Source organism: Microtus pennsylvanicus, chromosome 15 (genome assembly GCF_037038515.1).
Source record: "Microtus pennsylvanicus isolate mMicPen1 chromosome 15, mMicPen1.hap1, whole genome shotgun sequence".
Taxonomy (NCBI): Eukaryota; Metazoa; Chordata; class Mammalia; order Rodentia; family Cricetidae; genus Microtus; species Microtus pennsylvanicus.
Window position 1 is genome coordinate 343803 of NC_134593.1, and position 17185 is coordinate 360987.

At 43.1% G+C, this 17185-nt stretch overlaps 1 protein-coding gene across 4 annotated transcripts in view; it reads left to right on the top strand.

Annotated features, from left to right (window-relative positions):
- The window catches only part of Chd8 (chromodomain helicase DNA binding protein 8), a 71341-nt gene that overhangs the window by 15312 nt on the left and 38844 nt on the right, over positions 1-17185 (top strand). For 2 of the 4 annotated variants that reach the window (XM_075950339.1, XM_075950342.1), the window contains exons 2-5: positions 6705-7761; positions 9261-9632; positions 11815-12200; positions 13500-13614. In XM_075950339.1, the coding sequence (XP_075806454.1) occupies positions 6919-7761; positions 9261-9632; positions 11815-12200; positions 13500-13614 (1716 nt within the window). In that variant the 5' untranslated portion in view covers positions 6705-6918. Of the gene's footprint in view, positions 1-37; positions 115-6704; positions 7762-9260; positions 9633-11814; positions 12201-13499; positions 13615-17185 lie in introns of those variants that run through there. The other 2 variants (XM_075950341.1, XM_075950340.1) reach the window with 2 other exon arrangements.

The window sequence follows — 17185 nt, forward strand, 5'->3', positions numbered from 1 at the left end:
ATTCGACCAATGGAAGTGTGGGGCGGGCAAGCGCATCAAGTTAGGTTGCGCAGAAGGAGGGGAACTGGTGCTGGAGAGACAGCGAGAAGCGAACCGGCCCCACGGCCACCGCAGGTAAAGCCACCTTTGCCTCCCATCGGGGTGAGGTGCAGGCCCTTTTCTCCTTCGGGGCTTGCTAGGCCTCTCAACCTGCAGCCTGCGTCCTAACGTTGCTTCTTCCCCAGGCATCACACCCCCACCCCCACCCCCCGCATCTTCCCATCTTGACCATCCCCACCTCGGAGGGTGCCCCCGATAGCTCCCTCGCTTAAGTGCATGTACTTCAACTCCTTTTGGGGATCTAGTTGGCCTGAAGTCACCCGCCCGTGCCTGTGCCTGCCTCTGCCGTATGGGCCTTACTGGCACCAACCCCGGCAGTAAGAGCAGGTAATGTACCCGACCCCCCTTCCCACCCCCACTTTCAGTAGCGTTTACCTCTCCATCAATTCTACTTCCTTCCCTTTCCCCGTATGAGTAACATTAATTTCTACAGTTTCCCTCTTGGCCTCTGAAAAATACATGCTTTTAGGTTTTATGGTTGGCTATTTAGCTTTCCCAATTTTTAACGAGGTGCTCCCTGTTACCAGCCATATTTGCCCCCCCAAATGTCTACACCCTTAATTTGGGTATGCTTCTTCCTACAGCGATTAGAAAACAGAAACAGAGTTGCCACTCATTTGACTGAATGGTGAATACAGAGAAGATAGGCTCTCGACTTATTTGAGGAAGCCTGAGTGGCTCCAAGTTATTAGCTTCATTTCTTGTGTTCTGTGTCCTTCCAGCCTCATCATTCTTTGACCCTAACTTGTGATTTTATTCACTTTGGGTGTCTATTTCTCATTTATCTTTAAGGTTTAAGATTTTCCGAGTGTCCCAAATGTTTCTATGGCATAGTTTTTTAGTGTTCCCTTCTATAAATTATTGGGTTATTCATTTTATTTTCAAGGTATTTCTTGTTTAAATTAAACTTTCCCTATTCATTCTGTGTTTTAATATCTGTGTCTAACTCAATCTCCTGAAAATGATACAATTTTCAATAAGGTTTATGCTTTGAAGTAAAAAAAAAAGTTTATTTTCTGAATCTTTGGGCGTAGAGGTTAGGTGGGCATGAGCAGGCTTTCTAAGACTGTATACTACAGAAAAGAGTCAATGTTGCTCAGTATGGCATTTGTTCATTGAGAAATCTACAAATGGAGAATCTGTGCCTGTAGTTCAGTTTATATAATTTATCTGTTAGGTGATGAAATGGTATCTACTGCAGTGTTTCCCTCGCATTGTAAACAGTAAACTATGATAAATGCCCTTTGGGGGTGATGTGAGAACTCTTACCCCAGCCTAGAGGTACTAGTGACTTTTTTCATGCTCTTTTCTTCCTACTGACATCAGTTCCCTTGCCCATTGTCTTTTACAGATCCGTACTGGTCAAGATTTTGTCCATTTGTACTGACAGTAATAGAAAGGAAGTATAAGTACAAATACAGAATCGTGATGCTAGGTGCACATTTAAAAACTACACTTCCCACCCCACCCACCCCATGATAGCTCTTCTCAGTGTGCGTACCTTCCTTCCACACCCTGTGTGCGGTCACCATTTTGTTGAAAGACATGAAGATTTTGGGGTAGATGAGTAGAATAGAATTAAAATACAGTGTGATGAGACAGACAAGGGATAGAATTGGGCAAGATTATTACAAAACACAAGGATCAGGGAGTCGGAGCGCCAAGGCTCCAGACGTACAAGAATGGTATTGAAGGTGGCCAGGCCTAGAGCACCGGTGTGGGGACTTCTGGGAAGACAACAGACGACACTGTCCTGGTGACCTTGAATTTCCCTCGGGATTTGTATCATGAATCTATATATTTTGATTATGGAAAGTGATTAAGTGCAACCACTAAATCCTGGCTTTCCTTTAGGGTATATGCATGTGCTTCTCTTTAGGGCAGTGGTAGGTGAAGACTACATTTTCCTTCTTAGTAACACAAAGTCTGATGTAACTTTATTATCTAGATAGTTATTTTACCTTAAAACCTGTAGAACATCCATTTTTTGTTTTACCAGGGTTCGAGCTGTAGAAAGAGAATTCATGCAGTGTGTCAGATGGTAAACTAAGCTGTATATTGGTGCAGGCAGGATGATCCACATGTACAGGAGTAGAGCAATTAAGAAAGTTAGAGGTATAGGGAGGCTTGGACTTGTGAAAATCCAGGATGTTTAAAATATGGGAGTCAGAGAATCTGGAGCTAGGCTTAAAACCTCACAAGTTAGCAGTTGAGAAGTAGTAATACTTTATTGTGGGATTGAGTCAGTTGCCAGGGTTTGAGGCAGGGTTATTTTTGAGACATTCTCGCTATGTAACCTTGGCTGGCCTGATACTCCCTCTACGATCAGTCTGTCCTCAAACTCATAGCAGTCCTTCTGCCTCAGCATCTCAAATTCTGGGGTTGCAGGGTAAGCCACCGTACCTGGGGAGACTTTCAAGTTGTTGAATCTAGACTGACAAGTAGAAAGCAGAAATAGTAATGGCTACAATCTTAGCACTCAGGAAACTGAGGCAGGTGGATTGTTTCAAGTTTGTGAACAGCCTGGGCTACATAGACCTTATTTAAAAAAAAAAAAAGAGTAAGATTGGGCATGGTGGTGCACCTTCTGGTTCATACCTTTAAACCCTGCACTGATAGGCAGAGGCAGACAGATCTTTGAATTTGAGGACCCCTCAGGGCTACACAGAGAAGCCCTGTCTACAAAGAAACAAAAAGTACCTATTTCAAGGAAACCCTCACCTGGTCTAGTGTGCCTCACTGAGTCTTTTTTGTCTTAACCCTCATGCTTAAGCCCACACTAAAACATCTGCATTTGGCCAAAAAGAGATTTGGGAGACAAGGACTAAGATAATACACTGATTTTTAAAGCTTAATAATTGAGTCACATGCAGTGAAATATTTGAGGGGAAAAAGTTCAGGTACTGTTTCTTATTAAAAAGTACCATCTTTATTGCAGTCTGGTAGTGCAGACCTGTAAACACAGCTCCTTTGAAGGCTGATGTGGAAGAGAACCAAAGCCTGCTTAGTCTACTGAATAATTTCAAGGCCAGACTGTGCAACTTTGTGAGACAATGTCTAAACAGAAGCTAAAGTGAGGGGCTGTAAGAGCTCTTCCAGAGCACCTTGGTGTGTTTCCCAACTCCCACGTGAAAGGAAGCTCACTTCTGCTAGTAATTTCCAGCTCCAGAAAATCTGATGTCCTCTTCTGTCTCTGCAGGCACCACGGGCAGGCATGCAGTGCAGTGGCATACATGTAAAAATCACATACAAATTTTTTTTTTTTTTTTTTTGCTTTTTCGAGACAGGGTTTCTCTGTGGCTTTGGAGCCTGTCCTGGAACTAGCTCTGTAGACCAGGCTGGTCTCGAACTCACAGAGATCCGCCTGCCTCTGCCTCCCGAGTGCTGGGATTAAAGGCGTGCGCCACCACCGCCCGGCCACATACAAAAATTTTAAAGAAATAAATATTTTTAGACAGGTTTCTCTATATAGCCTTGGATGTCATGGAATTTGCTGTGTAGACCAAGCTGGCCTGGAAACCACAAATATCCTCCTGCCTCTACTTCCCCAGTACTGAGATTAAAAGTATGCCACTGTGCTGGGCCCAAAATAAAAATTTAAATTTAAAAAATAAAAAGGTGAAATTAACTTTGTGGTGATGTTCTTAGTTGGCATCCTCAAAGCCCTGAGTTCAGTTACCAGTACTGCAAAATGAAAAACGAAATTTCTGAACAAAGTGATACATGCTTATAATCCTGGCCTTTGCAGACCTGTGCAAAGGATTGCCAAACCCAGAGCCAGTTTAGGCAGCATAGAAGACTATCTCATAAATACTTTTTAAAAGATCATTGCCAGAGTTTTACCCCTGACTGGGCGCAGTGGGAGTAGAATGAATAAACAAGTTATTGTGAAGTGTATACTCCTGTAGATTATTGTCAGTTAAACTTGTAGTAGTGTTTATGCTGGGACTACAGGCATGAGCCACTGTACTGTCCCTTGCTGTTTTGTTTGACATTTAGCTACAGATGCTTAGTGTAACTTCTGACCGCGAGTAGAGAAAAGATCATAGATGGCAAAATGGAGCATAACCAGGAAAAGAAAAAGTTGTTGAGACTTAAAGAAATATATAAAATTATTGAATAGGTTTTTCATTATATCAAGAAATATGCATAAATGTGCTGATTACCATTTTGAGTAATTTGTGGGCAAATATTACAAGTTGGAATGAGATGCTGGAATAGTTTGGCCAAAAATAGGTATTGATACAGATCTTGAGACTTGAAAAGATACAGTTATTGACACCAGGAAGAAATCCTGATCTACTACATTGTTTGTAAGGAGAGCTGGAAGCCCAGTCCACTGGTAGCACAGACCCATTATCCCAGCACTCGGGAAGCCAAGACAGGAGGCTTGTGAGTTTGAGACCATCCTGGGATAGGTTATATCTTTTGTTCTATGCTGAGACCTTGTCTTAAAAACAAAAAACAAGAACTCCTCAACCCTCCCATCCCCAGCAGACATGCACATTCTCACAGACACACATACAGAGCATGAAACTTCTGTGGAAAAATCTTTTTTGTCAGACTACATTATATTTCCTGACAGATTTTTTATTTGATGTCTTCGGATAGCTAGGAAAAGGTCTTCCTAGAGTGTGTTATGAGGTTTATCATTATGGCTGTGGATGTGCCATGGTAGACGTGTGTAGGTCAGAGGACCGCTTTCTGGAGTCAGCTCTTTTCCTCTACCTTTATGTGGGTCCTGGGGATTGAACTCCCGTCACCTTCATCCACTGAGCCATCTCACTAGCCCAAGAGCAAACATCTTCATATAAGTGTGTGTGTACTGTGTGCATGCCTCGTGCCCGCAAAGGATACCCTGGGGCTGGAGTTAAGGATGATTGTGAGCCTCCATGCCGGCTGCTGGAGACCCTGGGTCTTCTGAAAAAGCAGTCAGTGCTCTTAACTGCTGAGCCACCTCTCCTTTTCACGTGGTTGTTTAATTTCCTTTGTTTCCCCACTAGCATTTTCGTAAACTTTAAGCCATAGATGTGAAATTTATCAACATATCATTTATGGCGCAGTTTTCCAAGATAGGAGGCTTTCACACTGTCTTATATATTGTGATTTCTGTGAAGAATGAAAAACTTATTCCAGTAATGTGAGCAAGTGTTATCTTTAACCGTTTGTTGGATGGCTCCTGTGTGTGTTGGCCTACAGATTTCCCATCATCAAGGATCTCTCAGGAGCTGGGTCATAATACATTGTCCTGAATAAGATCCATAATTGTTCACTTTTATGTATTTATAATAATTTCTCACACATGTTAGAGAAGCATCTTGAGAAGTTGGTAGTTTCTGTAACCTGCTCAAAGGAATGATTCATACCTTCATAGGATGTGCATAAGAAACTCAAGGCATATGTGCCTTAATAAGATAGAATGCTGTAGCTTTTTATATCAAGTAGAAGATCAAGTCATCATACAGAGCTTTGGGTGGGTAGTTTCTCTGCTGGAAGGGATGTGTGCAGTGGGATGAAAGGGTGGAAGAGGCTATGTTCTATGTAGCTACCACAGCATGATGAACACAAGAACTCCCTAGGTAGGATGTAGGATTTGTACAGGTAATGGTCAGCGGGAGAGCTGGGTGTGTGAGTTAGAACTGAGAGGCTAAGTCTCCTGCAAAGAAAGGTTTTTGTTGTTTGTTTTTTTGAGACAGGGTTTCTCTGTTTAACAGCCCTGGCTGTCTTCGAACTCGATTTGTAGACTAGGCTGTCCTTGAACTCACAGACATTCGCCTGCCTCTGCCTCCCAAGTGCTGGAATTAAAGGTATGTACCACCATTCTGACAAATATTTTTAATCTTAAATATAAGAAAGGCATTAAAGAAAACATCTGAAAAGGCTGTGTATAAATGCTTAGTGGAATATTGTTAGAGAAAGTACACTGGCCTCAGCTCACATTGTTAGGAGCTTGGTTACAGGTGGCTTGCTTTTTTACCAGTCGTAAGTAGAAGAAGTATCTGGACTGAAAGGAGAATTTATAACAATGGATCCAGAAACTTTAATCTACTTTTTTAGGTGTTCTTGCTACATTTTAGAGTTGTGCCAATTTAACAGTTAGTAAATGTAAACTTTCTTAATATTATTTTAAAAAGATAATTGTCAAACGAAATGCGCAGAAACAGGCTTAATGATTTTTTTTTGTTTTTTCCCCACCCCTGATTAATATTTTTTTTATTAATTGTTAGTTTTTGTTTCTTTAGCTTTTGTACACAGGGCCTCACTGTGTAACTCTGGTTAGCTGTCCTGGAACTCATAGAGACCCTTCTGCCTCTGCCTTCCAGGTTCTGCGATAAAACTGTGTGTCACCACACCCAACAAGCTGAATATTCTTGATAGAAACTTCAAGGTGTAGAGCTATAAGAGCCTAAAGTGGGGGTTATTTCTTCTTAATTTTTAGTTTTGAGACAAAAATGTGGGTATTCTTTTTATCATGTGTTCATCTACAAAGTCCCTCATATCGTCCTATTATTCTAACAGAATTGAAACCTTAGATGGTACCTTAGGACTTTTTGTTGAAATCACCAACTTTGTTCATTTATGTTTATGTTTATATTCCATCACAGGAGCTCCATCTTCTTCCTCTGAAGATTTTGCTGTCTTGCTCCATGAAGGTCAGGACAATCTGACATGCACTTGTTTCTTGTATCTTCACTTGAAGAATAGTTTTCGTCCATTGTGTCCATTGTTTTCTTCATAGGGAAGGGGAGGGGAGAACTGGTTCCCCCCCTCCCCTTCCCTCCGTAGACTTCTGCAGATACCCTTCATTGCTTTACCAAGATGGCAGACCCCATCATGGATTTGTTTGATGACCCGAATTTATTTGGCCTGGACTCCCTGACTGATGACAGCTTTAATCAGGTCACTCAAGACCCCATTGAAGAAGCACTTGGACTGCCAAGCTCTCTGGACTCCTTGGATCAGATGAACCAAGATGGCGGAGGTGTTGATGTGGGAAATTCATCAGCAAGTGACCTGGTTCCCCAACCAGAGGATACAGCTCCTCCTGAACTTCCCAAAGAATCTACAGCTCCAGCTCCAGAATCCTTAACCTTGCATGATTATACCACTCAGCCCGCCAGCCAGGAGCAGCCAGCCCAACCTATCTTGCAGACGTCAGCGCCAACATCAGGACTTTTGCAGGTCTCCAAGAGCCAAGAGATCCTGAGCCAAGGGAATCCTTTCATGGGTGTCTCTGCCACAGCTGTCTCTCCCAGTAATACTGGAGGGCAACCATCTCAGTCAGCCCCTAAGATTGTTATCCTTAAAGCCCCACCAAACTCCTCAGTCACGGGTGCCCATGTGGCACAAATTCAGGCCCAAGGTATCACCAGTACGGCTCAGCCCCTAGTGGCCGGCACAGCCAATGGTGGAAAAGTCACCTTTACCAAAGTGCTAACTGGTACACCCCTTCGACCAGGTGTCTCCATTGTCTCTGGTAATACAGTGTTGGCCACCAAGGTCCCTGGGAGCCAGGCTGCTGTTCAGCGCATTGTCCAGCCAAGCCGACCAGTAAAGCAGCTAGTCCTCCAGCCAGTTAAGGGTTCAGCTCCTGCTGGAAACCCTGGGGCTGCAGGACCCCCACTGAAGCCTGCAGTCACACTGACTTCTACACCTACCCAGGTGACTTGAGTGAATTGTGGTTTCTAGAGGATGTAGGAACAGTGAGGGTGGAGGGAGAGAACACCGGTACATAGGAACTGTTTACAGGAAACACCGGTACATAGGACGTAGGAACAGTGAGGGCGGAGGGAGAGAACACTGGTACATAGAACTGTTTACAGGAAACACCGGTACATAGGACGTAGAACACCGGTACATAGGACTTAGGAACAATGAGGGTGGAGGGAGAGAACACCCGTACATAAGAACTGTTTACAGGAAACACCGGTACGTAGGACGTAGAACACTGGTACATAGGAACTGTTTACAGGAAAGTCTGTTCAGATCTGTCATCTTGCAGATTATGGGCTTTTTTGGAACAAAGTCACTCTAACTGGGGCTGGTCCCAAACTCATGACAGTCTTTCTGTCTTGGTCTTCAAGTGTGGGGATTACAGGCACTAACCACCATGTGTGACTGTCTTTTCTTTGGAGTGGGGGAGGTTCTTTCGAGACAAGGTTTCTCTGTAGCCCTTTCTGTCTTGGAACTTACTCTGTAGATCAGGCTGGCCTCAAACTCAGTGATCTGCTTGCCTCTGCCTGTCAAGTGCTGGGATTAAGGGTATATGACACCACCATCTGACTGTCTTTACTTTTCACCAATGAGCTTTGACAGCCACTTGTTAACAGTTTTGGTGGTAGTAATTACTGTCCGTGAGCCTCTCAGCTCTTACCACAAGCTCTGCAGGGAGATGCGGACATTAAACAAAAATTCACAGTAAATGTATGCTGTAAGTTGTCATTAAATATAGTGTTTTCTGGGAACACATATTTGCAAGACTTGTTAAGTGCTCTACTTTCTATCTATCTATTTATTTATTGAGACAGATTCTTGCTGTATAGCCCAGGCTGGCCTGGAATTCTATATAGCCAAGGAAGGCTGGCCTCAAACTTGAGATCGACTTTCTTCCACCTCCTTACTGCTGGAATTAGAGGTGTGTGCCATCACACCAATTGTAGGGGCTTTTGTTTTTGAGAGGGTCTCACTGTGTAGTAGTCTAAGCTGTCCTCAAACTTGACCTCCTCCATCTCAGTGTCCTGATGCCCAGATTGCACACGAGCCACTGCACCGTTCTCTCCCATCGTTGCTAACACTGCTGTTCTCTTCCTGCTTCTGTCATGCAAAGGTAGAGCTTTCAATAAAGGCCTAGAAATTTGGGGAGCACCTGTAGACACTGAAATGGATGGAAGTGATGTGGAGGCATGTTTCATTTTAAACATTAAATGACTGCCTTAGAAGATAGCTATTAAAAGTTGTATGTGTGTGTGTGATAGGCTTGATAACCACTGGGCAGAGGTGTTACAGAAAAAGATGCCCTAGAGACATTTGGAGGGTAAACAAAAATGGATTCTCTTTTGACATTCACCTTTATGAATCTCAGATGAAGAAAGCTGATATAAATACGTCTGTGTATAATATTCTTTAATGTCCCTCTTCTGTGATTTCCTTTTTCCGTGTAGGGTGAATCAAAACGCATCACCTTGGTCCTCCAGCAGCCACAGACCGGAGGTCCCCAAGGACATCGGCATGTTGTGTTAGGGAGTCTACCAGGCAAGATAGTGTTACAGGGCAACCAGCTGGCAGCCTTGACTCAAGCCAAGAATGCCCAGGGGCAGCCTGCCAAAGTCGTAACTATTCAGCTGCAGGTACAGCAGCCACAGCAGAAAATCCAGATTGTACCCCAGCCTCCTTCTTCACAGCCACAACCACAGCCGCCACCCGCAGCCCAGCCTCTGACACTTTCCTCTGTGCAGCAGGCTCAGATAATGGGACCAGGACAAAGCCCAGGACAGAGACTTTCAGTGCCACTCAAAATGGTGCTGCAGCCACAGGTGAGTGACTTGAAACTTCCCCTTAGTCTCTTGTCCCTGCCTTCCTTCAGTAGCCCCTATCGCTAACGGAGGAATTCTAACTTATTCTCTAGAACTGAGGTGCAATTTGTTATTTCATCCATGAGAATCTTGTTTTGATTCAGTCATACAAAGATTAGGAATTATTGTTGAGTTTGAGGTGATGATTTCTGTAATAGTTGTCTTTAAACCTTGGTCTTTTATTAAAGTATTATGGGTAGGGAGAAAATTGGACCTAGACTGTACTGCATAGCAAGACTGTTTCCACACACACACCCCAAAAAGAGCCAGGCATGGTGGTAGACAGAGGTAGATACATGTCTGTGAGTCTGAGGTCAGTCCGGTCTACATAGTGAATTCCAGGACAGCCAGGCCCTGTCTCAAAGAAATGGATAAAAATTTAAGAAAAGAATGGTTTGAGCTGGGCGGTGGTGGCGCACGCCTTTAATCCCGGCACTTGGGAGGCAGAGACCAGCTAGAACTAAGTGGTGAGAACTTATCTTAAAAACAAAACAAAACAACAACAAAGCAAAGTGGAAAGCAATTGAGGGAGACACAGAAAAGAAAATTGTCCTTTGGTCCTCGATGTGCTGTGCATACTCCATGTACATACACATAGAGCACACTGCAAACATGTACATACACATAGAGCACACTCCATGTATATACACATAGAGCACACTCCATGTATATACACATAGAGCACACTCCATGTACATACACATAGAGCACACTCCATGTACATACACATAGAGCACACTGCAAACATGTACATACACATAGAGCACACTGCAAACATGTACATACACATAGAGCACACTCCATGTACATACACATAGAGCACACTCCATGTACATACACATAGAGCACACTGCAAACATGTACATACACATAGAGCACACTCTCCAAACATGTACATACACATAGAGCACACTCTCCAAACATGTACATACACATAGAGCACACTGCAAACATGTACATACACATAGAACACACTCCATGTACATACACATAGAGCACACACAGAATCAGCATTTAAACATGGAAAGGAGATGGCTGTGTGGCTGTACATGCATGAGGACCTGAGTTCAAATGTCTAGCATCTACATTAAAAAGTGGGTGTAACTCCAGTCCTGCTGAGGGACAAAGAGGATCTTTGGGACTTGTTGGTTACTAGTTTAACTCCAGGTTTAGTGAGAAACTGTCTCATGGAAATTAGTCAGAGCAAGAGAGAACATCCATCATCTTCCTAGCTCACACCACATACATACTAGTTAATATTATTTGGATGAAATTGTGTTTCATTTGAAGAATAAAGAAATAGTTAATGAATCTGGTAAGATGACTCAGTGATTAAGAGTACTCCTGCTCTTTCAGAGGATCTGAGTTCAGTTCCCAGAACCCACATCAGGTGGCTCATAACTACCTGTAATTCCACTTCAATGCCTCTGACTCCTGGGGCACCTGCACTCATGTGCATATGTACACACACACACACACACACACACACCAGGGTGATAAAGGTAACTTAAGGGAATGATTCAAACTTTCTAATGTTTAGGACAAAGATCAGTATTGGTTTTGTAGGTTGTAATTTTTCTAAAACAGTGACTATAAAAGCATAGCAAAAGAATATGTAAAGTTTGAGCCAGTTGGTGGTGGCGCACGCCTTTAATCCCAGTACTTATAGGCAGAGACAGGCGGGTCTCTCAGGGTTTGAGGCCAGCCTGGTCTACAGAACCAGTTCCAGGACAGCCAGGGATACACAGAGAAACCCTATCTTAACACCCATCCCCTAAAAAGATTATGTAGTTTAATTTTCTAGAATTCTTTTCTCATCAGAAACGACATTTATTTTTTAAATGGATCTAGGTTCAGTGAGTCTTAACTCTGAGCCTGATTTTTAAGTAAATACCTAGTTAGTTTGTGGGGTGTGTGAGTGAGTGTGAAGACAAGGTCTCATTATGTAACCTATTGTTGGCATGGTACTTAACTATATAGACCAGGTTGACTACTGGGCAATCAATTTGATTTCCTCTGCCTCCTGGTACTAGAATTATAGGCCTCTGCCCCCATGTCTGGCTGAGTACACCTGGGTTTGTTTTTGTTTTTAGGCTACTTAAATTGCAGACATACTGAAATTGTAGTGTCCTTGTTTCTCCAGGCTGGCTCTTCTCAGGGAGCCTCTTCTGGCCTCTCTGTGGTGAAAGTTCTAAGTGCCAGTGAAGTGGCAGCCCTGTCCACACCAGCAAGCTGTGCTCCTCATCCTGGGGGGAAGACTGGAATGGAGGAAAACCGCAGGCTGGAGCACCAGAAAAAGCAAGAGAAAGCAAATCGGATTGTAGCAGAGGCCATTGCTAGGGCCCGGGCTCGGGGCGAGCAGAACATACCTCGAGTCCTGAACGAGGATGAGCTGCCTAGCGTCCGGCCAGAGGAGGAAGGTGAAAAGAAACGCAGGAAGAAGAGCAGCGGAGAAAGGCTGAAGGAGGAAAAGCCAAAGAAGAACAAAACCTCTGGTGCCTCCAAAACGAAGGGCAAGAGTAAGCTGAAGTGAGTGCTCCTTGCTGCCCAGTTGGGTGACGGGGGCAGCGCAGTCCTGCCAGAGTTCCTACTCCAGTTGGGAGAAGCTGTGTATAGCAGCTGCTCATTGGACCTGCCACAGAAGATAAGCGTCTGCTTCTCTATCCTGGTGCTTATATGTGTAGCAGAAATGTATAAACACGTGTATTTTCTTTTTTTTCCTTTCTTTTTCTTTTTGTTTATTTATTTATTAAGCATACAATGTACTGCTGGCATGGAAGGCACCAGGTCTCATTACAGATGGTTGTGAGCCACCATGTGGATGCTGGGAACTGAACTCAGGATCTTTAGAAGAGCAGGCAATGCTCTTACCCTCTGAGCCATCTCTCCAGCCCCCCCCCCTTTTTTTTTTTCGAGACAGGGTTTTTCTGTGGCTTTGGAGCCTGTCCTGGAACTAGCTCTTGTAGACTTGGCTGGCCTCGAACTCACAGATATCTGTCTGCCTCTGCCTCCAAGTGCTGGGATTAAAAGCGTGCACCACCACTGCCTGGCAAATGTGTATATTTTCAAAAGGGCAGATGAATTGTGTCTCAGACAGCTGTGACTGCACATTTTCCTTACTGTTGTGTAAAAGAGATTTCTTAGTACCCCTACCATCCGCTCACAAGACAGCTGCAGGACACAGCTTCCCTACCCTTAAACTTCAGTCACTGTCAACCATAGACCTTGTTGAGGGAGTGGGGCTTGCTATGGTTCTTGTAATCTATGTCTTTTTTCTTGTAACTGTTTTTTTTTTTTTTTATTGGCTTCTACTCTGTATGTGTTCTTCAAGCTGGGTAGCTGTATGACTTCACCTTATCAAAAGGCAGGTTTGGGGGGATTGGAGAGATGGTTCAGCAAGAAGAATGCTTGTTGCCATTGCTGAGGACCGGGGTTCAGTTCTCAAGCACCACATGGAACTTACAATCATCTGTAGCTCCATTTCAGGGGATCTGAGAAGACCCTCTTCTGAGTTCTGCAGGTACCAGGCATGCAGCTGGTACATCCACATATATGTAGACAAAACACTTCTTCCACGTAAAATAAATACATCTTCATTTCTGTTATTTGGTCCTTAGCTCCTTAGCAAAGTGTCTTTCAGGCCTGGGTTACTCTTTCAAGCCCGAGTGTCTTCTTTTTCAGACAGTATACTCAGCAGTATTTGTGTGTCGAACATTTTTATTTTTTTTAGACCCACACATTTCTGACTGGAAGTTTGGTATGTGATGGTTTGTATTCGTGCTTTTCTCACTCGTAAGGTATCTTTGCCTTCGTTTTTTTTTTTTTCAGTACCATCACTCCAGTAGTGGGCAAGAAGAGAAAACGTAACACGTCTTCTGACAACTCTGATGTGGAAGTCATGCCTGCACAGTCACCCCGGGAGGATGAAGAGAGCAGCATCCAGGTAAAGAACTCAGCAGGGCATAAACACCTGAAACTAAAGTAGTCCATATGGTTCAGGCTAGCCTAGAGAGCCTTGTCATTGGTGAGTCATTCCCCTGCCTCTTGGACTTCCCAGATTCTGGGTATACATATAGGTATGCATATCCAGTTTACAGTCTAAAACTTCTTTGTGTGTATGTGCTTGTGTGTCTGTGTGCACTATGTGCATAGAGTGCTTACAGCGGTTGTGAGCCACTCCATAAGTGCTGGTAACCAAGCCCAGGTCCTCTGCAAGAGCAGTGTGTGCTCTTAATACTGAGCCGGAAATTTCCTTCCAGCCCCAATGTCCAAATTTTTTTGTGTGTCAACGCGACACAAGTGAGAAAAAATTTCGTGCACCTGGGGTGGTGGTGACACACGCCTTTAATTCTAGCATTCAGGAGGCGGAGGCAGGGGGATCTCTGTGAGTTCAAGTCCAGCCTGGTCTACAGAGGGAGTTCCAGGACAGGCTCCAAAGCTATACAGAGAAATCTTGTCTCGAAAAGTCAAGGGGAAAATAAAGTTTCATTTCTAATCTTATAAAAACAATGTATAAAAGTGCTTTCGCTATTGTATAAGTGTTAAGTGATCATAGTATTTAGTATATGCACACATTTTGTGTGTGTGTTAGATGTGGAAGCCAAATGCTCTAGATAAATGCTCTGCCACTGAACTAGCCCTGTGTTTGTTTTGAAGCGAAACAGAATTGCTCTCATCTTCACTCTGTAGCCCAAGTTAGGCTTGAATTTTCACCCTATTTGCCTCAGCTTCCTGAGTGACTAGGACTACGGGTCTGAACTACTGGGCGTTGCTGTGTATTTGCAAATATTCTAAAACTGAAAAAGCTCAAATCTGGACTACTTTTAGTCCTAAACCTTTTGTGTAAGGTATAGTTCACCTGTAGAAAAAAAAGCCTAAATGGAGCTAATAAGCCAGAACCAAAAAAATGCCCAAAAAGAGGCTGGACCTAGTTAATATATCTAAATTTCTGCCTTTTTGGGCAAACAACCTGTTAGTGGCATTCAGGAAACTTTGCAAAACGGGAACATTCTAGTTCTGAACATTTGAAATAAAAACAATCACTATTAAAATGTCGATACTCGTTTCCCTAAATTTCTTTGTTTCAAAAACTGAGCAAAGCATGTGAGCTCCTGATGCACTGCAGAGGCTGTGGCGGCTGATACTTCCTCCTCCTCTGTGCTCAGGTTCCGATTCTCAGAGAGGCCAGGGCAGAAGCCCAGCGCCCAGGTCTCATCTGCTGACATGCAGTGCTGTCTGTTTCACAGTGTGTAGCGACAGAAAGAACTAAAGTTTGCTCACTAAAACTGATCCCCTTATCAGGTGGTGCTGGCTTTTCATCCTAACACTTGGGAAGGAGGCAGATCTCTGTGAGTTCCAGGACAGCCAGAGCTGTTACACAGAGAAGCCCTGTCTCAAAAAACCAAAACACCAAACCAAAACAAACTCCACTTTATTATTTTGTGTGTATGGGTGTTTTGCTTTCATGTGTATATGTGTGTCACATGATGTCTTGTGCCTATGGAGGTCAGAAGAGGAGTCAGATACCCGACCCTGGGGTTGGAGTTAGTGAGTGAGCCACCATGTGGTTGCTGGAAATTGAATATTTCCAAATTCCTCTGGAAGAGCAGCTAGTGCTCTTAACTGCTGAGCCATCTCTCTAGCCCCTTTCTATTTTTTATACTAATTAATTCATTTTTAGTTTGTGAATGTTTAGTATGTGCACATGCTCATATATGTTTTGAGACTACAAGAGGATGTTGAGAGTCCTCTACTGCCATCGGCCTTATTCTTTTGAGACAGTCTCAAATTGAACCTGGAGCCAGGCTGGTGGCTAGAAAACCCAACTTTTTATGTGAATTCAGGTCCTCATGCTGACAAGACAAACAGGACACCTAACACTGAGCCTCCTTTTCAGCCTATACCCCCATTCCTTTCCTTTCTTTTCTCCTCTTTTCTTCCTTTCTTTCTGGGTTTTTGTTTAGCTTGGTGTTCAGCTCTCTATGCAGCAGAGACTGACTGTGAACTGCGGTTGCTTCTGCCTCTGCTTCCCGAGTGGTCAAATGATGCCATCATACCCAGCCCTATTGTTTTTTAGACAGTCTTTTACTGCCCATGTTGGCCTCAAATTCATGATTCTTCTGCGTTTGCATTTTGAGTGCTAAGATTACCAATGCCTTCTGGCCTCCGAGATCACCAGGCATGGACTTGGTGTGTATTCGTACATATAGGTAAGCAGTCATTCACATAAAATAAAAATAAACCTTTTAAAAAAATTATTATTTATTTTTATGCATATTGGTGTTTATCTGCATTATGTATGTCCACCACATGTGAACAGTGCCTGTTAAGCCAGAAGAGCTTTTGCATTCCCTAGGACTGGAGTTACAGATGGTTGTGAGTTACCACATGAGTGCTAGGAATTGAACACACATGCTCTAGAAGAGCGACCAGTCACCACTGAGCCATCTTTCCAACCTGAAAAATAGAATCTTAAAAATTCAAAATCATAAGTATACACACACACACACACACACACACACACACACACACACACACGATGATAAAAATATTCCAGAAATAAACACAGTTTCTCTCATGTGGTCTCAACCCTACTTCTTTTATTTATTAACCTTTTCACTGTGAGCACATTACTTAACCTATTGGTACCTGATTTCTTCACTATAAAATGAAGATACTGTTATACGCTTAGTAGGATTGTTATGAGGATTAAATGTAAACATTCATAAAATAATGCTTAGCTCTTGATAAGATCATAATGAAAACCGTGTGTAGTGCCCCATCCAGTATTAATAATGCACATAGTACATTAAATACATATAGTACACAATGCATTTACACATACTGTGTCAATTATATAGCTCTTATTAACATAATTCAATATATTAACATAATCAACAGACTGTTTATACCAACTTAATTTTGTTCAAAAAAGATAACATCTATGTTATCAAGCATGCACCATCTCTTCCATATGACTATCCCCTTCCCCATTTGATCCATTCATCTACCATCTTCCACGAAAGAACCCCACCCATCTTTGCATGTCCTTTAATCCAGGACTCTGGAGACAGGCAGATGGATCTCTGAGTTTAAGGCCAACCTGGTTTAGTTTTAGTTTTAGGACAGCGTGCACTACTTAGAGAGACGTCTCAACTAATACAATCAAGAACAAATGAAAGCACTGTCCCTGTTTGTTCAACAAACAAGATTAAGTAATACTTTGGATGATAGAAATGCTTTGTGTGCATATATGAAATTCTTCCAAAAATTTTGTTTTTGTTCTGTCTTTTTCGAGACAGGGTTTCTCTGTGTAGCCCTGCTGTCCTAAAACTGCTATTATTAAGTAGTTCATATAACTTGCTAGATTTTTGGTCTTTGTTTTTTGAGACAGTGTAGCCTTGGCTGTCCTGGAATTTGCCCTGTAGATCAGGTTGGCCTTGAACTCAGAGATCTGCCTGCCTCTGCCTCGAATACTGATTGGGAATAAAGCCCCACTGTCTAGCAAGAATTTT